Here is a 27,743-nt window from a genome sequence, read left to right as displayed (position 1 = left end):
AAGGTTTAGGCACAAAGAAGACTTGCTTAGGGAAACGTCTTGGTCACAGTTAGAAGATGTTGACTGTCGACAGGAAACTGGAAAAGAACAGCTTTAGTATCGGAGTCCAACGATTTGTTGACCCATCCATCCACCTCGACTGCCCCCCTCTGTGGACTTTGTGGCTTTATAACATAAACATCTCATAGCACTCTCCTTTACTTAGTCGTAATTCCCATGGCTGGTTTTTGGACATTTTCTTGGAGGACATTATATCCAGGGTGTCTACCATAAATGCTACAAAAGCATTGCACTAGTACAGCTAACACCCCGCCAACACTGCCAATGGACTGTGTTTAAATATCCAAAGTGTCTAAACCAGCACAACCAGGTCTCAGTTCCTTCCCAAAGGCATATTAATACCTCAACACTCCCCTTAATTATTGTTTGAATTATTTCTTCCCGCCTGCTAGAACATGCCACTCTGCATCTATTGCATTTACAAAAATAAAGAGCCAATAGTGTGCATCTTGTGTGTCTTATAGAATAGTGCCTATTAGCTCATTGGCCTGTACATGCATGTGAAAATGTAGCACATAGCTTCTTAAATGCAGGTACAGTATGTGCCGTCTGTTTACCATGTGAATTTGTCTGTAGATTCGTTACGCGAAAATCTTGCTTCCTCATTATTCTTCCACCCTTCTCTTCTCTGGGGTAAACATTACGTTTGAAAACTTCTCTCTTTCCCCTCCTGCCCTCTACCTAAGCTGGCAGCTGAGATCTCAATCAGTGTTTTTGTGTATTTGGGCACACAATCAAGGTGTTTTGTCCTCCAACCCATGATTAGAATACACATTGGAGAGCCTCTCTGTGCCTTTTGTGAGCTGTGTTTTTTGCCCCTTCAGCAGCAGTAGAGGGGATCTCAGCCTCGCTGTGTGTTGGCTGCACAGAGGAGCACTCTCAGAGTTTGACTCAGAGTTTCCATGGCTCTCTCCTGTCTGCTTTGATAAATGGAAGTTCTTAGGGTTGCTGTCAAGCTCCTCATCCCTCGAGACTCCTCCCTCCATTCTCACTCCTCTACCATGCCATTTGCTGTAGTGGGTGAAAAATGACCTCGGGGAATATAGTGGATGGGTTGGATCTCCTTAAGAGGGTAGCAGTGGCTGTTGTCCCCAGTGGATCCTGAGTCAACACTTGCTGCTAATGGTCTCTCTAAATTTACCTCATAATTACCCCCCTCTTATTGCCCCCAGCTAGCAACACTGTGGCCATGACCTTGATACACGAGAAAGCAAGAGGGCATGCTTAAAATGATGCCGTGTTCAGTTCTGGTTAAAATCAGCGGAACAAGAACTGATTTATCGACATTCTGGCTCAGAGACTATGCAAATTTAACTCTCCCAATCGAATCGAGGATCAGAAGAAAACCATAAATATGAATGAACAGACTCCTCAGAGAAAGCTTTGTTCATCTGGGGGTGTGTTGGTGCAGCTGACAGAGAGGGAGAGTATTTGTTCTGAGTGCCAGGTCAGAGGTCAGCCAGGGAGGGGAGAGTTTTTTACTCATTCACACCAGTGCTGTCCCATTATTCAGCCCTTTCCATAACCCCCCCCCCCTAACCTGTGTTGTCACCGCTGACCACCGCCGCCACTCTGACCAGCTCGCTGCAAGCGACAGCACAGCTACAACAACAAACACAGCTTCATCATCATTACAGCATCTGCACAGGCCCAATGGCACAAACATAAATTCTAGTGCATACAACAGCCAGCCTCGGGCCCAAGCAGCGCCTTGGGATAGAGCATTGTATAAACAAAGTAAGGAGCCAACCAGTGTTTTTCATGCTCTCCAAAATCCAGAGATTAGACTAGTGTTGTAAAGGAAGAGTCAGGTTGACCTGCACACTGATTTCCTGAATGGCACGGCTTTACAGCTCAGTATAAAATGGATTTCTCTTCTCTTTTTTTTTTTCTGTGAAATGTGAAATATAAATTGTATGCCTATTGAATTTATCAAACTATATTTATTTATGTGTAAGCAAGCAGAAAAACCCAATAAACAGCTTGCTTTGTCTTTTTTTGAAGCGTATCTCAATTGAGCAGCAGTTACATCAGTGTGTCTTCCCCCCTCGCAGACATCTGTGAGGAGGGGCATTTTTCCAATCTCTCCCTGCTCTCGTCAAACCGTCCCATCCCCTTATCCGCAGTATCATGACCACCCTGCTCTCTCCTGTCCCAGCTTGGAGCAGGCACCCTGCCTGACCCCTCCAGAGATAATCCTGATTATGCTGAAGTGTGTAGGAGGCCAGGGATGAGCTTTCACCCCAGACCCCTTGTGTCCTTTAACCTTTCACCTGCGGTCCTGCAGCATGACTTTTGAGGGCAGCTGTCTGTGGCAGCGTGTGTTAAGGGCCAAGCATTGGTAGTATTCATATAAGACACCTCAGGCTTTTAGCAGTCACACTCCATTGGTTTTGGCTGGGTCTTTACTGAATGTATATAAAAAGGACTATGCACAAGATATTAGTTTTTCATATATATATATATCAAGTCAAGAAACAAAGATTTTATATATATATATGAATCTTTGTTTCTTGACTTTTCTTGAAAATAAAGAAGATTCATTTATTATAGTCCATCGTTTATAGGTGGAAAATTTGAAATAACATGCCTTGTGCATCCCGTCTCTGCATGTAATCCCACTGTATCTCTTCTGATGACAACGTATACAGTATAACATGAATTTAATGAAGGTTGGGTTTGCAGACCAGACCCAGTGGGATAAAGAAACTAAAATGACCTTTCCTGTCAGTTGAACCAGAGTTCCTCCTCTACTCCCTCGTGCTTTAATTAACCTTTACTGTCATCAGAAACCGCAGAAGTAGATTTTTTTTATAATCTCTAGTTGCCACTCAGGAAGCGAACTCACTACTTAAATCAATCTTTCTCTGCTCTTGATTTGTGCGGTGGGAGACAGGTGTCTCTAATTTGATGTGAGGATCAGAGAGCTCTATTTCTATGGAAGCACACACATGTGTATCAGTGGCAGACGAGCGTGAAGAGCATCTGAGTGACAGCATCCGGAAGCTCGGAGATAAGACGTAATCTGGTGCCAATTATTTGTCCTTGACAGGCGCAGGTAAGCAGCAATCAGCTCCTGTGACATGTGTTCTGAGTCAATAGTCCTGGCCCCAGTGGGTGGTGAGAGGCTGATTATGAGGTGCTGAGCGGAGGCAAACACAAAGCTTGGGCTGATAAGGCTTCCCAGTGCCGCTCAGCCCCTCTGATATCTGCAATGACCTCTCCCTCCTGTGCGCTTACACTTACAAAGATACACCGGAGTCAGTCACTCAGTATGCACTTGGGATTTGGACTGAATAAACACACATTCTCTCAATCCTTGATTGTGTGCATTTACAATACAGAAACTAATCCAAATGTCTTCATACCTAAACAACCAAGGAAAGGTCTGCTTGGGTTTAGACAATGCTTGGATGCAGTTGGGGCAAGATTGTGATTATGGTTAAAGTAATACTTTGACATTTTGGGAAATATGCTTATTCACTTTCTTTCTGAGCATTAGATGAGATACTTGATGTACAGCCATGAGAGGGAAATTGATCCTCTAATCATGCGATGATATAAAAATGTCATTACCAGCACAAACGGTAATGTCATTTTACTTGTTGTAACAAATAACCAATGCTGTCTTTATTCTGGTGAAGAAAGTCCTGATATATAAGCTATCTGTGTCCCACACTTGATAAAGAAAATCCACATAGGGACACATCCGCAGCAAGGTGGGGCCACACCTCTACTTTATGAGAAGGTGAACATGAGGAGATTGGGGAATTCAGACAACATGCCAGGGATGCCTGGGCAGGTATGTGGGTTTTTCTGCTGCCTGCTTCCTCAGATCCCCCCTTTCTCTTTCACCCGTAACCAACACACACACACACACAAACACACACTGACGGGAAAGATCTGCGAGGCTGATAACGGCATGAAAAGAAGTGTCCGCGGTATCGGAGTGCTGCGTCTTTCGACATATCCTTACAGATTAAAAACAGAGGTCCCTTATGTCCCTTTGAGGGTGACCCAGGAAAACCACGCCAAGGTGCAACTCTTGGCTGAAAGGCTACATACCTTGGCTGCAGAACAAAGCAAAGAGTGACACAGTTCAGAGGGATCACATCAACAGTTGGACAGACTACAGGCCCAGTTTACCAGCAGATGTCATTCATATTCTGGGCCAGTCGTAGGAACGGATTGAGTTTTATCCAACAAAAAAAGATTGTGAACAAACCAAAGACAATTCACACACACTAAAAAGAGAAATGCAATTTAGATCTGTCTGCCTGTGTGTCTGGTAGTGATTACAAAGACCTCGGGAAAACTTGGTGATACACACCAGATCCTGAGACAGACACTTGTACCCTATCATTGCTGAGTTTACCAGCTGGTTATAAATTCAACCGTTTTTAAAACACAATGTCAAGGCTGGGTTTTGTTTTGTAGCATTTTTCTTGGCTTTAGTGGCATGCTCAATTTTGGCCGAGCTGCAACACACAGGAAGTCTTCTGAGAACATGAATTTGTACTGAAAATAGAGCGACTGAGCGCTTTGAGGTGGACTGTTATCATGCCTTACTCCTTATCTCACCATGCCACAGGCATTATTTCAAGGAAAATGTGTTTTCGCATGTCTCATCTCGCAAGGGTGTAGCATTTCTCCTGATTGCCACATCATTTTCACAGATCAAAATGGCATGATGAATAGAGTTTATGTACAGTAAAACTCTAATAGAGTCATTGTCTTTTAGCTGAAGGGACATTTAAATGTACTTTGGAATGAGTCCCATTTACTGTAGATGCAGTTTATATATGATTGTATACTGTGTGTCTCATGCATTATGATTTCCTACAATGCAATTTTATGTAGTTGAACTACAGGGCTGCATACAAAAAGGGTGCTGTGATGTCCATACAGCGCTCATATCACCCACTGACTGATTTTACGCTTTGGCCCCACCATTGCTCTTTAGATTACCAGTTCATTACATTTAGTTATCAGGGATTTGCAGACCTCCATGAAAATATGTCTTCCTTTTCATGTAAATTTCATCAAACATCAAAATGATTAAAAGTTGTCCAAGGTGTAATTTCATTACCATGCCATTTTTCAGAAAAAAAGATGATTGTTTTATTTTAAAAGTGTTAAACACAGTTTATTTGAATATCACTTTTTAAATAAAAATGATTGTGTTACTGCCAAGAACGTTTAGGTTATTTTTATCAGTAATGTCATAGCTACAAAGTATTCTTCCCAAATTGAAAGTACAATATGTTCGGTTTTGATAAAGAGTTGAGTTTGGACCTCACTGGTTGGTTTTTTTTCATGAAATGTGGATCATTCATGAAATTATGCCTGTTTCAAAAGTAATAGATATTGATCCAGTGATCCTGAATGGAGCTAGGCTTGAGGAGAGGGAGAAAGATGAAAGGTTGTCAGACACTCAAAGTCAGTAGCTGCTAACTGATAATGTGATTTGATGAATGTTTATTTGTAACATAGTAGGTTATCTGTCTGTCTGCCTGTCTAGTCTGTCTCATCTGTCTGTCTCGCCACTCTCTCTCATTGAACTTTTCGGCGACCTAACTGCTGTCGGACTTGTGACAGCCAGTCACCACCAGCAGGCTCCCATTCAGATGTCATTGAGTGTGAATCTGAGTGTAGAGGTGATGAATGTGGGATGTCAGCTGGTGACGTCTGGTGTCCCTGAAGCTCCAGTATCATTGGACGCTGGGCCTGCCAGAATAGCAAGCTGGCTGAGTGTGTGGTGGACAAGCAGTTAATGATGGAAAATGAGACGGGGCTTTATGGAGAAAGAATGGAGATGTGCAGTTTTAGGATGTTTTTCTGTGTGTGCGTGTGCTGTTTTTGCACAATCATAGATTTTAACATACACCCAGGGGCTGTGATTCATCATCATGTTGCTGTCACTGCCTGCACCCGTGTCCTACTTTACTGAGCTCAAGCATATTTGCTCTGATCTCGGGCTGGGTGATAGTTCAAATCAAAAATAATTAAAGTTATAATCTTTAAAAGATTAGTTCTTTATTGATTAGGTAACATCCTTCCTTGCTGGTGGTAAAAACATGGCAGTTTAATATTAAAGCAAAAACTAATTGCAATTGTTGTCTGTGTCATCCTCTATGACAAATACATTGCATTTCCTGTGATTTTTTCACAATAAAAGCGGCGAAGTGCGGCTCCGCGCTATAGTTTCCTGAGACATGTTCATTGTTTTCATTGTTTTCTGTTCGCAATTTGCCACCATGACCGTTATCCTAAACTTTTACTTAAGTGAGTGAGCTACAAACGATGAGGTTGAGGTTGATGTTAATGCGATACGATTATAAACAGTGTTCGGAGTGGTAGGGGGTTATAGTTACTCTTTCTCCTTTCTCTTAACATTTTGGACTGCTTTTTGTTCAGACATAATAATGTTGTGTAGTTAAGCTGTCTGTTGACAATAGGATATCACTGATAGGTGTGCGTGCTTCCACTGGAGTTATCTAGCCAATTAAATAATTAGGCTCAGTTGTGAGAGCAGCACAACAGATGAGTGAGTGCTGAGTGGAGTCAGATTCTGAAAGTGCAACTCAGGATACACTATTGCTTCACACCTTTCCATCTCATGAAATTTTGTGGAAGCACTGTCGTATTTTGGGGACCCATCTACCAACAACCTAAACTGAGCAGAAGTAATGTTAACAAACCAAGACGGAGCTTGCCGATCACGGTATCAGAGACATGCACCATCGAGGCCTTGTCTGATGAACCCACTGACCAGCCTGCTAACTCCGTGAACTAACCCACCTCTTTAGTCTCAGGAATCAGTCCAATACATGAAATTAAGCCATCTCAAATGGATGAAGAATTAAGTTCCATTCTATTCATTCAGCAACTGGGTAGTTAGCTAACTAACATTAGCTTGTTAATTATGCTTTCATGCTAACCTTACAAAACATAAAAGGCGCCACATGAACTGCTGGGCTTGGTCTACTTTTCTTTAACAATTAACTGGACTTAATGGTTTTTATATAACCGTTCACGATAGCCGTTTCAATTATCTTGTGATTATGAAATGCTAATGCTAATCGCTAGAATGCCCACTATTATGATTAGGGTGAGATATGAGTGCAGTAGCTGGTCTGTTATTATGGCAAAATACACAAATAACGATTCTGACTTATGAAAAAGTCTGACCAGCCGATTCCAGTTTTCTTTGTAAGAACTAGATTTGACAGTAAGGCTCCAGGCTTACTGTTTTTCACCCCTATCCTGAAAAATTATTTAAACCCGAAGTAAATGACAACTGTCAAAAATTCCAAATGATATCCCTTTACTTTTATTGTCATCTATAGTGGTTACTTAAATACAAACGCATAATTCAAATGGTGAGAAAAATACATACATAAGTGTATTTATATTTAAATACTTTTATTTTAAAAATCTTGGCAATAGTTGTTTTAATTATGAATTATAAGCTGCTTAGAGCTAGTGTTAGGAAGTTAAACAGATCATAATTCCCTCTCTAATTCTTTTATATTAATGTGAAAACAGCTGTATGAATTCAAGTTTCTCGCCAAAAAATTTTTTTTTACAAGAATACATTTAAACACATGTTAGCGTTGTGATTTACCTTTGTCCAATCCTACAACATTTTTACTGAATGCCTTGAACACCACATAATGCAAGTCAATGCAATCTCTGTTACCGTTAGCTGTTTGTACAGTTACAAGAAGGAATGTGCGAGGGAGAGACCTTACTGTCTGCAGAGAAGCCTGTCCCTGCAATTACTCTGAGCAGCATGCATGGCAATAAATTACAATATAATAAGTATCTGATTAAGTTGTTTGTTCCTCCAAGACTTATTTTTGACTTGCAGTTGTGACAAATTGCATATGAAGGAGACATATGTCTCCTTCACTCATGCTGATGAACATCCACACCGCCGACTTGTGTGTGGCTGTGACGGTACTGAGAGCTGAAACGAGTATTAAAGCATATTGTGTGTTCAGAGGCAACTTATGAGAGTTACATGGTTGACAGGCATGTCTACTCCTATTTACTACCTTATCCACCCCACTGCTTGCCTTGATGCTGCAGCGTGACTGCAGCATTTCACAGTTCCTGAAGGAGCTCAGAACACAAGCAGCTGAGAAGCTTTCTGGCAGAGGATTCATGTCAGTATTTCAAAATGTCCTGTGCAGATGGAGAACATCATGTTGCCTTTTATTCCCAGGAAATTAACATGACACTCTGCTTCCTCCTGGTCAATAAAGGCTGTTTTAGGGAGTCTCAGACTTTGCCGAGGAGAACAGTAGGAGCGTTTGTCTGGTCCCATTGAAGGAGAACATGAACAGGTCCTCTATCTGGTCCTCTAGTTTTCCCCCGTAAATAGAACAGCACAAGTGGAGGCTCAACTTTCTCAAGCTTCCCTTTCCCAAGCATAGCTGTGAAAGAGAGCAAGAGAAAGAGAGTCCTCCTATCAGATTCTCTTAACAGCTCGGTAGGTAATGAGAGGACCGGGAGAAAAACTGCTTTCCGTACACCAGATCTCCATTTGTCTCCCAGCACACCCCGAGTGTAACTTAAACTCACGCTCACCCACCAGGGATCTGCTCAGAGCAGTATGTGAACCATTAGAGAGAAAGTTTTATGTCGAAATAGTTTGAACAGTTATATGGAGGAAAGGATGTGGCAATGTGTTGTATATGATATGGTGTGAGACGACGCCTGGAAGTGGTCGGCAACTTCTCTGCTGCAGTTGAAATGGAGAATTTGCAAGAAGGGATAGTGAAAGCTATCATCTTAACCACAGCGCCATAGAATACATTTAAAAAAAAGCTATGGTCAGACTGCCAGGTCCTGATCATTGTCTATTTGGCTTTTTTAATGGAAGCCATGTTATGTGACGCAACTCAGGATACCAATAATTATGAAGCATCCTGTGTGGGGAAAAAAACAGCACAGGCTAAAATGATTATGGTCATTTTGAGTTTTCTTGACACCTTAATGCTGTCATGCATCAGTGAGTGATTTATGGTTTGTCTGTTACCATTTAGCTTTGACTCCTGTGAGATTTACTGTTTGTCTCCTTGCTTTTGTCAAACCTGCCATAACCAAATCAAGCCTGTCCGTAACCTCATAATGGCAGGATGTAAAAAAGGAAAAATAAAAGAACTGCTTCTGTTAATTTAATTTAGGAGAGTCCGAGGGAAGATTTGGCACATCATTAGCATACTATCCTGACATCAGCATTCACGTGTGTGTGTGTGTGTGCGTGCGTGCGTGCGTGCGTGTGTGTGTGTGTGTGTGTCTGCGTGTGTGGTTTAGATTTGTAAATGAAGTGGAGAGAAGATCACCTCTAAGTGAAAGACTGAAATAACTTTGGCAAACCAAAGGGGCGTCTTTGTGCCAAAGAAAAAAGCCTACACACTTCTCTTGTGGCCATGTCTGGGGTTTGTGTTTCCCAAATGTATTGTATGTTTTCTACTACAGTATTATAGGCACAACTTGAAGGAAAAAAACATTTATTTCTCCATTCTTTCTGTCTCTTTACAGAGTTAAAGTCTACCGGCACAGCTCATCACTTCTCCTTTTTGCTGAACTCGACTGACTATCGGATTCTTCGCATGGATGAGGACCATGACCGCATGTATGTGGGCAGCAAAGATTATATCCTCTCTCTGGACCTGCACGACATCAACAAGGAGCCGCTCATAGTAAGAAATGTCCCACATAAAGAATAATCCTGGCTTAGCTCTGCACAGGTTTATATCTAACCAGCTTGTTGATCTCTCCCTGTCAGATCCACTGGCCTGTTCCTCCCCAAAGGAAGACTGAATGTGTCCTGTCAGGAAAAGACACCAATGTAAGTATTCAAATAGTATGATCAAATCAAGTGCTGAAACAATTGAGTTATCAATTAATCAGTCAATACCCTTTTTCCAGTCCTTATTAAGCAAAAATAGCAAACATTTCCAGGTTCCTGTTTCTAAAATACATGGATTTAATATTTTCTTGTAAATTTATTATATATACAGTATATATATTTTTCTTTTTTTTACTATGGATTAAACAATGAATGAACTAGCCCAAAAATAAAATAAAAATCCCATGCAGGTGACCTCCTGAATATTTTGTAGATTTTCATACAAGCCTTACAAGCAATTCATCAACTCTTAAGACCTGTAAGAGTTACAGACCCCCCAATGTTCCTCCTACCAACAAAAGCACAGCTGTAAACCATTGTCCCCTTTGACCTGCTGCACATTTAACATCATTTTATCTGGTGATACCCTGGTGTTTAAAATCACAAGTGTGTTTTCGTGTTAGTGACATGCATGACTTGAATGTGACACTGGGGTCAGTCGAGGACATTTTAAAGCTCCTTTCAATGTGTGATTTGCTGTGAAGCTCTTATTTACTGTCTCTTCATCCCTGATTACTGATTGCATACAGCTGCAACCAATTAAGCTTTGGCAGGAACTCGGAACGTGTGACATTCAGTCGTCTCCTTCGAGAGCCGAAAACGTATTACATGCACCTCCCTACATATCTCGTACATGTCATAGACGTTTCTAATTAATGTTTTAACGTGATCTAATTTTCATTGTTGCACAGTGATTATTTGTACCCTGTGTTGTCCAGGCAGGCGGACAAAATTAAGCAGCCACTGGAAGGTACGGGCCTGTCTGAAGTGTTAATACGATTCAGACGTTCAAACACAGCCACTGCCGGTGCAGCCCCCACATGGAAACTCATCATTGAAATTCATATAAAAACCAGATCCTTTTTCTTTTGATTTTATTCACACATTCTGCCCCCCCCCCTGCCTTGAAACACTCGTCTCACACATGTTAGGGGCGAGCACTGGCAGGAGCGGTGAGCACCGACAGGGTGATGAGGCTCTGGCTAATAACCCTGCTCTCCCCTGCTGGTAGAGAGCGCAGGCGGCTGTTTATCCAACTGGAATGTTCATTTATGCGTGTTTGGTGACCCGCGCCTCTCACAGCCTCTGGCTACGTCGTATTGGCCCTGTGTGTGTGTGTGTTAGAGGTGGGTTTGAAATTTCATCACTAAAATAAGAAATACAATTGGCTACCGGGAGACATCTTGGCAATCCTGGCCCACTCTTTAGGGAATGACAGATGATGACAATTCAAAAGCAATTCAGAGGGGATGTCGGTTCAGCCAGGAGGTCAAAGGCAATCATCCCCACTGTGCTCTCTGTGGGGGAGCACAACTGTGCGCTGAATAATACACGCAGGCCCACATGCGTAAACCGTAAACCCACATACACAAAAAAAACCATCCTCTCAAACCTCTGACTTGTGCATCTGTCGTGTTGCTAAGATCTGCCAAAATGGCTCATCCCCAATCCTGCACAGAATCTTTTTTGTTGTGCTTGGTACATCCTTTCTTTTTCGCCAGCTGTCACTAGTTGCTAAATGACGGACAAATCTAAGCAGATATCATCGGCCTGTACATTTCTGTTGAGAGTTTTGATTTGGGTGGATTGAGACCAGGAAGGCAGACAGCTGGTTGGACAAATAAGAGATTAGAAAGCTGCAGACCTCGAAACCACAGAGCTGTTTTCACCAGCAGCAGCTCTTTGTCTGCAGCCTAAAAGGAAAAATTATCATCTACTAAATTCACTTACCACTTAGATATTTAAATATGGAAATAAACCACATCAGTGGTGAGATGTTGAAAAGCTCACAACAGGAAGCGTAATTGGATTTTTGGATTTCTAAAAAATGCATTTTTCACTCAAAAGTCTCGTTTGGTCTAACAAAACATTGAATTGCTTCTACCCTCAGTCCCCATTGCAAAAACACTTCACAGCTGAGATGCACTGCTTTTCTTGGTGCCTGCCATACTGTTATATGTTGTATGGAAACATTTTTCCCTCCCGACAGTGTGGTCTGATGTGAAGCCTGGGCCAGGCCGACACACAGAGCCAGAGAAAAGAGCTGCCAAACACAAGCCATCCAACAGCGGATAAGGATAGATGTGATGGTTTTAAGCCAGGCACAGAGGTTATTAACCATCAGTGGGACATTATGTATTATGTAACCCTTTTTTTCCCATTGCATTTTCATGAGCAGAGTAATGTTTTTAACCTAAATCTCTAATCCTGTTTTTGCTCTCCAACAGGGAGAATGTGGAAACTTTATCCGTCTGATTGAGCCGTGGAACCGGACCCACCTGTATGTGTGTGGAACAGGCGCGTACAACCCCATCTGCACCTACGTGGACCGAGGACGCAGGTCACAGGTAACCAAAGACGCTGCCCAGCAGCCATGGAGACATTTTGACCTTCACTCTCAGGTTCTTAAAAGAACCTATCTGTCAATCAATCTCGGGTCAGAGAATCTCCTTCTGCTCTCGCTCCTCGGTTTCACGGGCTCTGCTTCTCTTTCATCATTTTCTGCTTCTTACTTTTCATCGATTTGTGCTGTTTCACGGTCTAAGAGACTCAAAGAAAGAAGCTCATGGCCAGTCCTATCTAGAACTCTATTATTGCAAAATTGCTGTTGGTGAGATACCTAAGTGCCACAGCTTAGAGATTGTTGAGAAACCAATCTTTTCTTACCGCTGGGAATAGCATGTTGACAGAATATCTGTAGCAAATAGCCTTCCGTGTAGTCCCCTCCTCACCTGTTTTATACACAACAGAGCCTGTGACCTGTCGTTCTATCTGCGCTGAGAGCTTCTGAAAGGCCATCATTACTGATAAAGCCTCTCATCCATCATCAGTCTTGTAGCTCACCCCTCCGACCCTCCCTCCATCCCTCTCTCGCTCCAGCACGGCGGCCATGCAGAGCTGCAGCAGCTGCCTGCCCGGCTACAGTCCATACACTTACATTCACCACTCTGCCTGTTTAGTCTCACTGTTGAAATGGAGGGTTCAGATTTCAATGTAAAGGTCAGTCCAGCCTCTTGTCATTCAGCTTCTCCCTTAAGGCCCAAATGCTATGTTACTTCACACTGTAAAGATTTTCTATAACAAGTGTAGATGTAAACAGAAACCAATTGTTCCAAGATTCTTCCGCTTAGTACACGGAGGGCTTCACACATGTTTTGTCCTCAGTTAACTCAACTTTTCTCCTCAACTGCAAACTTTTTCTTTAAATGCATTAATCGTCCTGCTTTTTATGGTGTTTAAGAGCTCCTTTTTGCAGGGTTACACATTTTGGGAAAAATCTAAACGAGACTGCTGTGATTCAGTAGTGTAATGTGTTATATATACATATATATATATATATATATATATACATATATATATATATATATATATATGTTTTCATTTGTTCTATCCTTCACTTTACATACTGCTAAATGTCATGTATTTTTTTCAGTTGTTTGTCTCAGTTCGGTGCATTTTCTTTTTTTCTTTCCTGGCGCTGCATGGTTTATGCATGGAGTTTGCAGCTGTGTTTGCTTGACACTGATTCTAATCCAACATGGTTACTAAATGATGAACGTCACCCACCAGGCTCTCGTCGCTCTACTTCGAGCACTTTATTTATTCATTTTTTTTTTAGTTCTTCGATTCGACTTGTTTTTTCCGGTCCTTCGTTTTTGCACTTTCCTATTTCCGTCTTTTGTTTATGTCCTGGTCATCATCAAGTTAAATACACTTTGTTCTGGGCTGTCGAATGTCGTAATGAGATGGCCCACTGTGCCATGTCTCTGTTTTTAGGGGTCCCACTACCTACAGGCAGCCCAATCTGGAGGGAGAACAAGTCGGGCAGCAGACTACAGCACTACGTCAGAGCCTTTGGAGGCTAAGGTGGGCTGAAGGGAGATTTGTAAAGGCTCTTAAGTTTGGTGCCCACCTGGAGTACTTTTTCAGTCTCAGTTGGAGTAGTAGAGAAAGCACAGCTATCCAAAAAGTAACTGGTTGTCAGACATCTTGACACCATAAAAACATCATGCTGAATCTCCAAAAACCTTTCAAAATATTAATGTGACTAAATATTTTTTTGCAAAAAATTGCTTCCCTCCAACAGTACTCAACACAAAACAATGCTTTGTAAGGTTACTATTCTCGTGCTAATGCAGTTTTTTCCATCAGATATTTTTACTATGAGTGATGGGATCCAAGATGAATGCATCATTCTCTCCCCATGTCGGGACTATTTAGTTTTTTCACATGAAATATTCATTTGTTTTTGTCTGTGCTTTTAGCAACAGTATTGAAATCTTGATAGATTATAACATAGGGATATTTTTTCCCAAACATTGACTTTTAATGATGCTTGTTTTGCACCAGAAACAAATTAAGATTTGGAGGCTTTAATGCTGCAGATAGTACCTATAATAAAATAACTGTTATTGGCTGAAACCGTTAATTTGTTTTTTTTCCAAATGATGGTTTTCATTCACACACATTGTTTTTTTCTTTTATTGAAAAAATGTGTCCAAGAACGGGAAAAAAATAACACAGCTTTGACATTATTCTGCTTTCCCTTACATATTTCCTACCTGTCCGACATCATTGGCCAGCTTTAAAGTAGCTGACAAAACTCCATGTAGACACATACCCAGTGTTGACACAGATGTTCAAGATGTCCTCTTGCACTGTGGAATAATTAATTCTTGTTTGAGCCACTAACATCAGACGCATGGTGGATGAGTTTTGGATTACTCTCAGCATTTTCCTCCACCTCCCCATCTCACAGATAACTGGCTTTTTGTTCCCCTCAGCAGATCCAATATTGCAGTGAGAGTTTGTTTAAAACTGCTTTTAACATCCAAGTATACTTCAAAGTGCCTTGTACATCCTGCATTCAAAGAATAACCTTCCCCCACAAACACACACCAATGATTCCTTGAACACAATAAATCTTTTATCAAATAAGAAAGGAAAACAAGAAAATTATTTATTATGTTTTAACTAATTCTTTACTGTCTTATAGGAATATATCTTCCGACTTGAACCTGGTAAAGTGGATTCTGGGAAAGGAAAATGTCCTTATGACCCCAAACTGAACAGCGTTTCTGCTTTGATCAGTAAGTCCCTGCTTGTTTTTTTTCCTCTCATACAACATGTACAGGTATCTTTAAATAGTAATGCGTGGAAAAAGTTCCTTAATGTGTCTTTTGTTTTAGTCTGTGTACGCTGTGTAAGTATTTACGTAAAGACAATCTCAGTTGGTTGTTACAGGAGCTGCCCATAAGGTAATACACTCTGGTTATGGGTGAAGTTTCTGCACCAATGAACCGTTTGGGGCAGCATCTCATTTTATTATCAATTAATCTGCCCGTTATTTTCTCCAACAATCATTTAATTGTTGTGTATATGAAAGGAAAATTAATTGTGTAAAAAGAAAAAGCCCAGTAGGATTTTTTGTTTTTGCTTTTTGTCCGACCAACTGTCAAAAACCCAAAGACAGTCCCTTTACAATCATATGAGAGAGAGAAAATGGGCAAATCCTCACATTTAGAAAGTTGCAACCAGAGAATTTTGGGCATTTTGTGCCGATCATTTCCGCTCTAGTACAGTTATAGTTTCATCAATGTGTTCACGGTCGGGCTGACGTGTGTGACCTCATGGGGGTTGGGTGGTCTTTTGTTGTCAGCAGCTTACAGGTGGTCAGACATGGCAGTTTATCTGTGACCTCCTGCCCTGCTTGCGGGTGTGTCAAGAGTGAAGGATAAAAAGAGAGAGACCTCGCTATGTCAGCTTAATTCCAGCTGACCTGAACAAAACTGTAACACCAAGAAAATGAGCTACAGGCTGTCCTGCACAGCTGGCAGGGCAGAAACATACCACACTGAGGACAACAGAGGAAGCTGGAGTTCCCGTGGTTTAGGCATTTTAACACGTACTACTTTTCTTACCACCTATGACCTATCAAGTCTGATGTCAACCATGATGAAATTGTGTAAATCCAGCTGTCCTTTGGAGTTTCACTGATTGGCCTAATGAGTGTCATTGCGATATAATTGAGAGGTCAACATTTTCAACCCAGACGTGACACTTCTGACACTAGTGGACTGGGTTTGATGAGATTTTAAGTCTGGTATATCTTTGCAGTGTGCTGTTGTTTTTAAAGAAATTATAATTATCATGCAGAGTAAAGTCATCTTAACTCTGAATGGCCACAGCTGCTGTCCGTGCCGCCAGTCTGATTTTGATGAAACCTGGAGGGGTTGATACACCTGTTTAATTAAGTTTCAATGAGAGGTGGATGACAACATGTTCGTTACTGAAACCTGAACATTTTTCACCCTTTTGTGGCTTCACCTCTGCAACAACCTTCCTTCTTCCTCTGTGACTGACAGATGGAGAGCTGTATTCGGGAGTCTACATTGATTTCATGGGAACAGACTCCGCAATCTTCCGTACACTGGGGAAGCAGACAGCCATGAGGACTGATCAGTACAACTCCAGATGGTTAAACGGTAATGTCTCAACTCACGGCCTGTTCTGCAGCCAGCATCATTTCTTTCACTCATCTCTTTCCAGACTGTTTCTAATTTATTCCTCTGCTCTTGAAGTAACACTGCTGTAATGATTCTCGCAACTTCCTGTATGTAGCTTCAACACTGCCCTACATATCGTCCTGTCCCTAGATTGAGATTGTTGATCTTTTCACCCTGCTCCACATGAGCATTTGACTCGAAGCATGAAATGCACTACGCTAATTGTCGACCGCATGCCTGCGGAGCTTGACCACAAGGTCAGTAGTGTAGCAGCAGAGGCAGATTACTGAATGTCAATAATAATTCAGAGTAGCCTCTGCTCTCCGAACGTGTTTGTCCCAGCGTTGTAAATGCTGTTAGGGAGCTTTTCGGTTGATGTTGCCAAATCAATCACGGCCTCCCCCGGTTTTCTGGCTTCCAGATTTTCCTCTGACCCTGTTGCCCTGACAACAGTCCCCTGGTAGTGGCACACTGAATCGGGACACCTGAGTCCTGCTAATCAGCCATGCGGAATCCCTCGGATGTTTCCCCCTCCCCCAATACACGGTTCCTGGTTATCCCCTCTCCTGGTTTTTGTTTGTCCCCATTTGGGACCCTGGTCATGTCACAGTGAGGAGGGGCACCCAGCGGTGACCCACTAAGCCAGCCAGTGGGAGCGTACTGTGATGCCATATTAAGCATTGTCACTAGGAAGAAATAAAAGGGTGGGTTCAGGACAGTTTTAGTGCTATTCTTGGCTCCAGGCTAATATTATTTAGGTTACAGCAGTATTGAGGTCAAGTTAGTGAGGGTGTTTGGCCCCATGAAACAGGACTTAAAACCTCACTTGTTTTCATGGATATGACTTAAAGTTCTTGACCATTTCAAAGTGTGTTTCTTAAGGGTCTACTGCTTTCACAGACTCTTAAAGGATTAGGTTCACATTCTTTTGTCTTTTTTAAAACCATTTTTGGCTGGCTATAATCATTTCTCCTGTTAATGCTGGCCATCAATTTGAGTAATAGACCATAATGCACAGACCTAATTATGTTTAAACATTCATATCACAGTTTAAACCAATAAATTACTCAGATTAAGCAGGTAATATCTTACAAATTTGGTTTGTTTTTTTGTTAAAGGTTCCCTGTTACAGTCCCCCTACCGTAGCACGGCGAGGAAAAACTGTTCAGGAAAACAAAGTGGGAGTTTAAAACTAAACAGACTTGGAGGATGTCAATTTTATTTGTCCCACTCAGACGGCTAAAGCTTCATAATAGCGTCAGCTAAACTTAAGAACGATTTTTTTCACTGAACAAGAGCCCCCATAAGTGACACTGGAAGCATGTAGATGGATCTCTATATCTCTATATATGTACTTATGTACATGTTTAAGACAGACTTCAAAAATGTGAATCTATGCTTTTTTTTAAAGGATAAATAAAATAGGACAAAGGCGGAGGTTGATATGCACAACTTTGATTTATTTAATTGGTTGACACTCAAAATATTGCATTCACACTAAAGCCTCACCTGGGGATCATCACATAATAGCTGGTTGTTGTTTCTTTCCTTTTCTTAATTTTTCTGTATCTCTTCTTTCTTTTCTACAGATCCCACATTCGTCCACGCACACCTCATCCCAGACAGCGCTGAGAAGAACGATGACAAGCTGTACTACTTCTTCCGCGAGAAATCCTCTGAAATGGGCCAGAGTCCAATGACCCAGTCCAGGATAGGGCGGATCTGCCTGGTGAGTTATCACACCAGTCGGCAAACCTCATGTTGATCATCACAACTGAAAGGTTTATATGTCTCCGTAATGGTTATTTATAGTCCGATGCCTGTTTCAAAGTCTCTTAGAGGCCCATAAAGACAGTTCCCCACGATCGTCTGTAATTGCTGAGCACGAAACGGTAACAAAATACCAGTTAGACAATCTTTGCTGTTTGCCTCAACAGCTAAGTTTGGAAAGTGTTGTTATTTATTTTTTTCCTCAGCACGAAATGTTTGAGCGGCAGAGTTTACTTGAGTCCACATCTGTATGCACTCATATACATCCATAGAAAGCTAGAACTGGGTTCACTCAGCGATGTAGTGCTTTGACCCAGAGTGTTGTTTTGGACAAATAATGACACTGTGTCCAAAACTTAGGAAGTATTGGGCAATTTTTTATGATTCGTCCTTTGGGGTCTATGAATATCTGTACCAACGTACGAAAAGGTCATGGTGAGCTAGAGGAAACTTCAGTGGATCACCAAAGTCAATACGAGGACTTAGACTGAGAACCGTGAAAATCTGTACAACATTTGGGGCCAATCTGTAAAGGAGATGTGGAGATATTTTACTGACCGAGTGAAAAGCCTGACCGGCTGGTGGCAATTTCATGCCCATCCACCTGACAGCTGTCAAGGTATTTAACTACATACCACATATGTCAACCTGCTGGTGGTGTTAGAAGAAAAGTCAGAGGGATCACTGAGTAGGTTTCATCCTCTGACCACCATGTATGTGCGTTCAACATGTCATGGTAATCCATGCAGTAATAGTCTGTGCCAATGTGGTGCACCGACAGACCGACATTGCTACCCTAATAATAATAAACATTTATATCTGTCTCTGGAAGATATTAAAACATGTAACCCTTTTACCACAATAAACTTTAGGAACAGGATTCTTACAGTAGATAGAAAAAATACACCAAATGTATTTCTTCCAGCTTTGTAAATCCTTTGGACTCCATAAGATGTGTTGAGTCCCAGCCCATAAGTTTCCCAGGGCTCTGAATCTCCACCTCAGCAGCAGAAGTTGGCTGACTCCTGTGCAGATGGGCCAAGCTGAAACACAGAGCTGATCTTTATTCATACAGGCCCAATAACAACAGACCCAGTGCAGTTAGTGTGGAAGGTTTTTTCAAGCAGCTGTTAGTCAGACGTTGGTCAGTCTCTTTCCACGGAGGTGGTTGGATGACTTCTGTCTTTTCCCTACAGAATGATGACGGTGGACACTGCTGTCTGGTCAACAAGTGGAGCACGTTTCTGAAAGCTCGACTCATTTGCTCTGTGCCTGGAGCTGACGGCGTTGAGACACACTTTGATGAACTAAGTGAGTTAATATTTTCTGTTTAAGAGTCTCCCTCCATCACTGACCCATTCAGAGGATCTATGGCGCTTTCTTTTATCTCTCGACATTTATTCACCCGATCCCCATAACAGGTGTGTCCTCTGTCCACCATCTGTTGATCATTTAGTCAACGTTTGTGATCTAAATATTAACTTCAAAACCAAATATCTAAAATATTTTTTTAGGGATCATATTCCACAAATCAGGGAACATATGCATCTGCTTAGAGTCGGTGTGAAGCACGTAATGAATACGTGGCAGATGGAAAGTGGGAATTCTTACGTGACCGTGTAACTACAATTCAAAACGAGGGGGCTCCAGATGGACCTCTCGTTGACAGACTCAGTATCAACAACTTTCTCATTTACAGAGTTCCCTTCACATTTTACCCTCCCGTTGCTTTGCATACTTTCACCATGATGTTACAGTTTTAAGGCCTTCAGCATTAGCGTCTACTCAGATTTTGCTACAGTGTGTGTGTGTGTGAAACAACGGCTCGCTGTACTGGAAGGACTCACACCCGGCAAACTAGCGTTTACTGCAGCATGTGTCTGCTTATGTACAGCAATGCTGGGAAGAATCCCATGGAAGCTGCAGCTTTAGATTAAGGTATCACTGACTCATACATGTTAAGCTTGACATGTATCCTCCTTTGCACGCCAGCATGGCTCCAGTAGGTAACATCCTGAAAGGTAACATCCTTGCTGTAAGACTGTGATCGCACTGCTTTCGAGCACCATCCACATGTTTTGCAGAGAATTTGTATTTAAAGAAATAAAAAAAACAAAGTACAAAATACACACACGCATACAGAGTAATCACAGTAGTAAGCAGCTGGCGTCAGTCCCACCCCCCCCCCATGGATCATCCCGGCCTGTCCGTCATTCACATGACTGATGGGATTAACGAGGGATTTGTAGTATCCTTGAAATTATGACTGGTGGTGTGAGCAGTAAATCTTTCACTACTTTCCACTGGTTTTTGCTCAGTTTTAGTAGAAAACGTGCTCACTACACAATATTAAATGATGGAAAGACTGAATTCATTGTGATTTCAACTTCGAGCTTGAATTTACTTACCGGCACCTCACTTCTCCTAAATCCTGCTGAAGAGATAGATTCAAGTTAAACTCTAATGGATAATGCTCAATCAAGTTTCAAGTCCTGTAAGGCAGCTTTTTAATGAAATGAAGTACTATAAGTGCCACTGAATACATCTCATGGCCCGTAATGGCAAAAAAGAATTTGGAATGACTACAATGTAATGCACTTGTCTGCGAAATTTGTCATTAAACATTTTTGTACGAAATAGAATAACGTTTAGTCATGTAATATAGTTTTGTGACACTAAATGCTCCCTTGCTGTGGGGCAAATGCTAACCACTGCTACAAGGTAGAGCTTGTATCGTTAACCACCGTACTTTTTACAAAAAAACAAACACAATTTAAAAAACAAAAGCAAAACGGAGGTAACACCTCCCAGAATATTCTTGAAATGGTGGACAAGAATCTTGTGGAATACACAGTGTCTTTTAACATGGTCGCGTGGTACGGCCATTAAAATTAAAGGGAAAACGACAGATGCTGCTAAGCAGCAGGCATGTACTGAATACCAAGAAGAAAGCTCTGTCCAATCCATCGTACCCACAATTTATAATGCTTCCCTCGGGATGATGCTTTAAACTGCCTCAAGTCACCAAAAATGTCTTCAAAAAAAATCCTTTGCCCAAAGCTTATCTCATATATGATCATATACATAGTCAATCACACAGCTTTTGAGTTAGAAGTACGCAATTTAAAATTCATAATGCACTGCTCACATACGGCAGTTACAGCTGATGATGCAGTCCATCCCGGACAGCATCGTTGCAGTAAGTGTAGAGGTCGCCCTCCAGTTCCCACTCACGCTGTTAGTGCAGTCATTACTTTTGCAGTTATTTGCACTAATAGCTGCGAGCGGCCGGCTTCTAGCATCTAGAGCCGTTTCGAGGCCATAGAAATGCTCCCAATCTCTTACTCAGCCCTTTAAACGTTGCACTTGAACACACCATTTAGATCACAGCTGACGGTCAGCAACACACACAGTACCCTTTTAAGAATATATTCTTTTATTCCTATTTTGCCTATATATTGTGGCAGTATTAAATAATTCACCCATTAACTATGCACCCTGCACAGTTTTGAGTTAAATGTGGAGTAGCATCTCTTATTCCTGCTGTGATGAGGCTTTGCGAGTTGCAAAATGTATGTTCTGCATTAAGAGCACTCGGTGTCAGTGACGGAAAAGAGCTCCTCTGGCAGCGTTGCTGCTGTTATAGTCGTCTATCCACAGCACAGCAGGTCAGTTGTAGTTTTAGTGCAGACGAGCACTCGTGGTGAGGTCATTGTGAGTCCTGAGGTGCAGTGTAACATCCCACAGCTCTGTGGTCAGTCTTCCCACAACCACAGACAGTCTGGTAGAAATGTATTCTGTCTCCAGTCCTGCTGGTCCTGATGGAGCCCAGCAGAGGCATCAGAGTGGTTGTATGAAGACTCGAGGGAGAGAGTGGAGTAGATTCAGATGGTGAGGCACAGTCGGGGCTAACAGAGGAGAAAGCATTCAGTGTTGTACCGAGGGATAGGAGGAATATAAAGACAGGGGTTAAGACAAGAAGACGCTAGAGAGATGAAAATATCTGCCAGACAAAAATGAGAATAAATGTGTGGGTGATAAAGTTTTATTGCCTTTTCTGAGATTTAATTGTGACGGGAAACATTGTTTTTTCACTGAGTTATGTTTCACTATAGTCCACAAATCCCCAAAACCCTTTTATTCTCTATATGAAGACATAGGTCCTTTCTGTTTCAGTTTTCTCTGTAATTTTTCTTAGTGGACATTTCACCAACATATTCTAGGAGCACATCCTTAAGATTGGGTAATGATACACTATCTGTAGTGATTTGACATGGAATATTCACGGGATGGAAGATGAACTGAGTACACTTTCTCTTGTTTCTACTTTAAAAATGCAAACTTTAAAGCAACCAGAGATGTTTCTCTGCTAATGTGATGTTGAGAGCGTCTCAAAGACTGTTTCTGATCTGACACATCAGAAACTAAAGTTGCAATGACGCAACTTGTTCTAGTTCTCTGCTGATTTATTTCTTTTCTTTTTCAATGTGCTCGTCCTGCAGCCAAGAGGTCTGTAAAACTGGCGTCAGATGGGTTATGAATTTCTTCTTTGTCTGCCAAAAATAAATTTCTGCTTTAGTGTGCAGCCATTACCTGCCATGTTCATACCTTGGCATGTAAGGAGGTCTTTTTCTGAAATTATTTCAAACTCATGATCAAAAGAGTTTGATTTTGCAACTTTGCACATTCAGAAATGTTGTTTTTACACAAGTCATGTGAATTTAAGCTTGTTTGTTTTGTGTACATTCGATAAAGCAAAGGCCATAAGGATCAAATCCTGTGTTGTCACATTTCACCCTCAATTCTACATGCAGAATTGTGGCTTAACATTTTGTTCTTTCACTTGATGCTTCTCAAGTTGATTCAGGGGATATTTGAGAGATGCATCTGAGTGGACGGCTCTACTGAGGAGTGGCAGATTAATGTCTCAGATTAATGTCTTGCCTCTAGTTTAATGGATAACAATGAAAAAGATCTCAGGTTGTAAAACAGAGGATGGGATTTCATGCCTCTTAACTGTAATTGGTGTTTTCTAAATACTTTTGACAATAGGTTATTGTTGTCCTTCTCTTTTCAAGGCAATTTTAAACCGTTCCACTAGTTTCCAATTGATGCACAGCATTAAGTGGACTTGTGTGTTCAACTGCAGATGAAGTGTTATTCTACTCAACCTGTCTACTTTAAATGTATTCCGGTTTTCTTCTATACTGTTTTTCCTTGCACTTTTCTCTCATTAAGCCATCAAGAGGATACGCAGGGTTCACAACAGCCTCACCCCCGCAGTCACTGGATGCATATGGCTCCTATTAAAGTCATGTTTCACCAGAGATCTCTATTTCACTTGTATTCCCCGCTGAGACTCAAGAACTGTAGTTTAAGCTTTGGAAGAGTTTGGATTCAGGATCTCATTGAGGCTCTCGTAACCGCAATTCATGAGGTCTCCCTTTGCCTCCCACTCCTAGGAAGCAAAAAGTGTCCATATATTACAATTACAATTATTTTGGATTGGAACCAAGTGGAATTAAGCCTTGGGATGATATGACACAAGACACAGACCCTAATATTTACTTAATTCATTTAATTTAATAAACTTATACTTCACTACATTTCAGAGGGACATTGTGTTTATTACTATTCTTTTGATTTTACAAACAATAACATGTGAAAAGCTTGTTTAATACAATGCATGGTTAGAAATTAAAGCAGCTGCTCTCTTGGCTGTGGCTCCTTGCAATATGTCTCAGGCTTGTATGAGAGAGTGATTTCCCCTTTAAATGTCAGTTTTATTTGAATAATAGTTTGAGGCCCAAAAGAGGTCAAATTATCCAATATTTCACAAAAACAGCAAAGGGGCCAAAATATGTAGCCGTTTTTGTAGCTGAATTTCTTTCTTTTCTTCTTTTTTTTCCTACATTTTAGCTGTTTTCATCTCACAACCCTTCAGATTTATCTTATGGCCGTTTGGTGGGAGACTGACCTCTGGGTTGGGAACCACTGGACTAAAACACCCAACAGTAAAGTAATTAAATGTAGCTACAAATATCTACCAACAACTGCACTGATTCATCAGTATCCACAATCTAACAATGCCAGATATAGTAACGTGTGCGTCACAGGCACAAAGAGTAGTTTTACTTTTGATACTTCAGCAAAAGTACCTTTTTGCTAATAATAATTCTGTACTTTTACTTAAAGTAACAACCTTGAAGATCTCTTTGGCAGCACCTATGGCGATAAGCGTTAATTGCAAGATGGGTTTTTTAGACGTCAGATCTATGAGATCCAAACGGTGTCTTGCCGACCACCCACTGCTGCGTGATGGGAAACGCATCACAAACACCGCTTGTTGCCACAGACACCCAGTGTCTTTCCCCAGTGCACCACAGGCTCAATCACCATTGTGTTACCTCATTTGTTTATTTAAATGAGAATCTTAAAGATTATTTAAGTACAATTTTGAATGCAGGGCTTTTACTTTTTACTTTCACCGCTGCTTTTCATGGTTGTGACTGTGACTAATTACTATAAATGATGTCTTTATCTTTTAGGGGATGTGTATATCCAGCCAACTCAAGACACCAAAAATCCTGTCATCTATGGCGTCTTCTCAGTTTCAGGGTGAGTGACTGACGGCTCTCTCAAACTCTCTAACTTTCATGCAGTTTGGAGGGAAAGTGTATTTTGGTTTCCTCCTGCGGTTTTTGTTCATTTTCAGTCAGCCTGAAGTTGTCAGCGCTCCCTCTGATATTGAAATGCTGTGTTGCGTATGGCCTGTCAGATTCAGGCTACAAAGACAAAGCCTGTGAGTCTGGAGCCCAGAGGGAGTCGCGCTCGTCTGAGAGACTGCGTGAGCCCAAAGTTCCTCGTAGGTCAGGCTTGATAGCAAGTTGTCATTCAACACACAGCATTAAAATTCAAGGAAACCCAACCAGACATAAATTGAGATTCTGTCTGCGCTCAGGCAGGGAGAGGAGCGCACCGAGTCATAACAAACATGTCTTGATTAATGTATTTGAGAAACAAATACTGTTATTGTTCCATTCTCCCCTCAGGCATCAGGCACGTTTAAACCCAGCTGATAAAAACACATGCAGCGCTAATGATAGATCCCCATGACAGGAGTTACAAACATGGTACACCCACCACACAGCAGCAGCAGCCTGAGCTCTGGCGATTCACTGCAGTATGTGGGAGTTTGTATGTCAGTGTGTCAGACAGCTTGACTCTAGTTGAGTCGGTTTAAGAGTGTTTGTGCGTCATTATGTTTCATTTCGTTTCTGTAAGAGGCCAGAGTACGTGGGAAGGAAGTAGATTCTACCAGCCGCAGAGAGCACCCCGTAGTAATTATCTCAGGGAGTGAGTTTATCTGTATCCCTCTAGCCGCTTTCTCTGTGTGTTCACCCTCTTTTCTCCTGCCCTCCTCCCAGAGCTGTGTTCAAAGGCTCGGCAGTGTGCGTCTACTCCATGGCTGACATCCGTATGGTCTTCAACGGGCCTTTTGCCCACAAGGAGGGGCCCAACTACCAGTGGGTGGCGTACACTGGGAAGATCCCTTACCCACGACCTGGCACTGTGAGTTACAAACAGTAAACAATCATGAATACACATGCCTCCTCCCATTAAACACTAAATTGTGTGTCATCCTTTTATAAGAAGTTTTTACTGCATAAGGAATTTGGTAAATTGCAGGGTTCACAGTCCTACTTTTTTTTCATCAACAGTGTCCTGGAGGCACTTTCACCCCCAACATGAAATCCACAAAGGATTACCCAGACGAGGTAATCAACTTCATGAGAAACCACCCCACCATGCACAATGCTGTATACCCGGTGCACAAGCGCCCCCTGGTGGTCAGAAACAACGTGGACTATGAGTTCACCACAATTGCAGTGGACCAAGTGACAGCTGCTGATGGGAGCTACGAAGTGCTCTTCCTGGGCACAGGTCGGTGATCTAAGCCCTTAATTGACATTATGTGCTGATTGTCCAGTCATCTAATAGTCCGTTTTAAGTTCAGTAACTCTGTCTGGCAGGTTCACACATAAGCAGCACAAACCTGCTTTGCTTTTTAATCATAGATTAAATTTAGGGAGTTTTCAAACCAGTTTTCTGTTAAACGGACATCTATGTAGATGGATGAAATGAGTGCAACCTAAGCTAAGGCTCAAAACATCAACAGGGCTGCAGTTGAGCTTCTATCATGTTTTACAGATCGGGGGACAGTCCAGAAGGTGATTGTCCTGCCTAGAGACGACTTACAGACAGAGGAGTTGGTCTTAGAGGAAGTAGAAGTCTTCAAGGTCAGTCTTCTGAACATATTCTATTTACTTCTTCTCTCTCCGTCCTCGGTCTCTGTCCTCTGCCATTGTTTGTTGTCTGAGACATAAAAATAAGACACAACATATTTCTTGTCTGCTCATTTAAAGCTGTTGTTAACTGTGTTACTGCAGGTTCCCACGGCAATTACCACCATGAAGATTTCATCAAAACGGGTATGTTGTTTAGAAGTGGCTTTGACCAAAATGTTAAAGAGAGAAATAAATTGTAGGACAGCAATCAGACATCTGAGAAAAGTCTCATATAGTCATTCATTCCCATATGAAAATTATATAATTACCACAAAATGTGGTAATGCTATACTTTACAGTTCTCATAGTTTCAGTAAATTCATAGGAGGGTTCTTGGAAAGGTCTGTCATTTGGTGCTTATTATATGGAAAATGGATGTTAAAATGATTTACAGGTTACCATTTCAGTTATGCTTTAGCGTTGAGCGGGAGTTTTTAAGTCAGTGCACAGCTGACTTAAGGGGAAAATACTGTAAATATAGCCTGGAGAGCAATGTTTCCAATGATGCACTACATTTTTCAGGAAAAACAACTACTGCTTATAAATTCAACACAAGTAACTAATGTCCGAAAACTTCTAGGTCCTTGCTTTTAATTTTTCTAGGGAAAGCATTTAGAAATTTCAAACCTGTATATTAAAGTAGTATCCAAACAGTTTATATCTGATTTTATTTTATGATCTTTACCTCTTTTTTTAATTTCATTTTTTTAATAGCAACAACTGTATGTGGGATCGGTCTTGGGGGTGACCCACCTGGCTCTCCATCGCTGTGATGTGTACGGTGAGGTCTGCGCTGACTGCTGTCTGGCCAGAGACCCGTACTGCGCCTGGGACGGCAAATCCTGCTCCAGATACTCTTCCTCACAGAAGAGGTGAGAATTAAGATAGTATACACTGGCATGCATTGGGTACAGTATTTGTTTGTGTCTGTTTAGAACAATTTCATTCTTACTTTAGCTCGTAATGTTTTCAGAATATGTTGAAGTTAAGCTTTTTATTTTTGATTGTTGATCTGACCCCTCTAGACGGAGCCGTCGGCAGGATGTCAAGTACGGCAACCCGATCCGCCAATGCAGAGGTTATAACTCTAACAGTGAGTATTAGGACAACTTTGCATTAAGCCCAGACAGTACACAC

General features: G+C 41.6%; 1 protein-coding gene across 1 annotated transcript in view; it reads left to right on the top strand.

Moving 5' to 3' along the window:
• The window catches only part of LOC306694099 (semaphorin-3F-like), a 48,914-nt gene that overhangs the window by 18,471 nt on the left and 2,700 nt on the right, over window positions 1-27,743 (top strand). Inside the window, exons 3-17 of the mRNA XM_079156816.1 lie at window positions 9,613-9,773; window positions 9,860-9,922; window positions 12,211-12,330; window positions 13,760-13,849; window positions 14,979-15,072; window positions 16,348-16,467; window positions 18,078-18,217; window positions 19,455-19,569; window positions 24,807-24,876; window positions 25,686-25,830; window positions 25,980-26,202; window positions 26,470-26,558; window positions 26,709-26,750; window positions 27,321-27,478; window positions 27,632-27,699. Of these exons, the coding sequence (XP_079012942.1) occupies window positions 9,613-9,773; window positions 9,860-9,922; window positions 12,211-12,330; window positions 13,760-13,849; window positions 14,979-15,072; window positions 16,348-16,467; window positions 18,078-18,217; window positions 19,455-19,569; window positions 24,807-24,876; window positions 25,686-25,830; window positions 25,980-26,202; window positions 26,470-26,558; window positions 26,709-26,750; window positions 27,321-27,478; window positions 27,632-27,699 (1,698 nt within the window). The remainder of the gene's footprint in view (window positions 1-9,612; window positions 9,774-9,859; window positions 9,923-12,210; window positions 12,331-13,759; window positions 13,850-14,978; window positions 15,073-16,347; window positions 16,468-18,077; window positions 18,218-19,454; window positions 19,570-24,806; window positions 24,877-25,685; window positions 25,831-25,979; window positions 26,203-26,469; window positions 26,559-26,708; window positions 26,751-27,320; window positions 27,479-27,631; window positions 27,700-27,743) is intronic.

Source organism: Pholis gunnellus (genome assembly GCF_910591455.1).
Source record: "Pholis gunnellus genome assembly, chromosome: 3".
Classification (NCBI taxonomy): Eukaryota; Metazoa; Chordata; class Actinopteri; order Perciformes; family Pholidae; genus Pholis; species Pholis gunnellus.
Note: the sequence above shows the minus strand (reverse complement) of the source record. Positions and strands in the feature narration are given on the sequence as shown.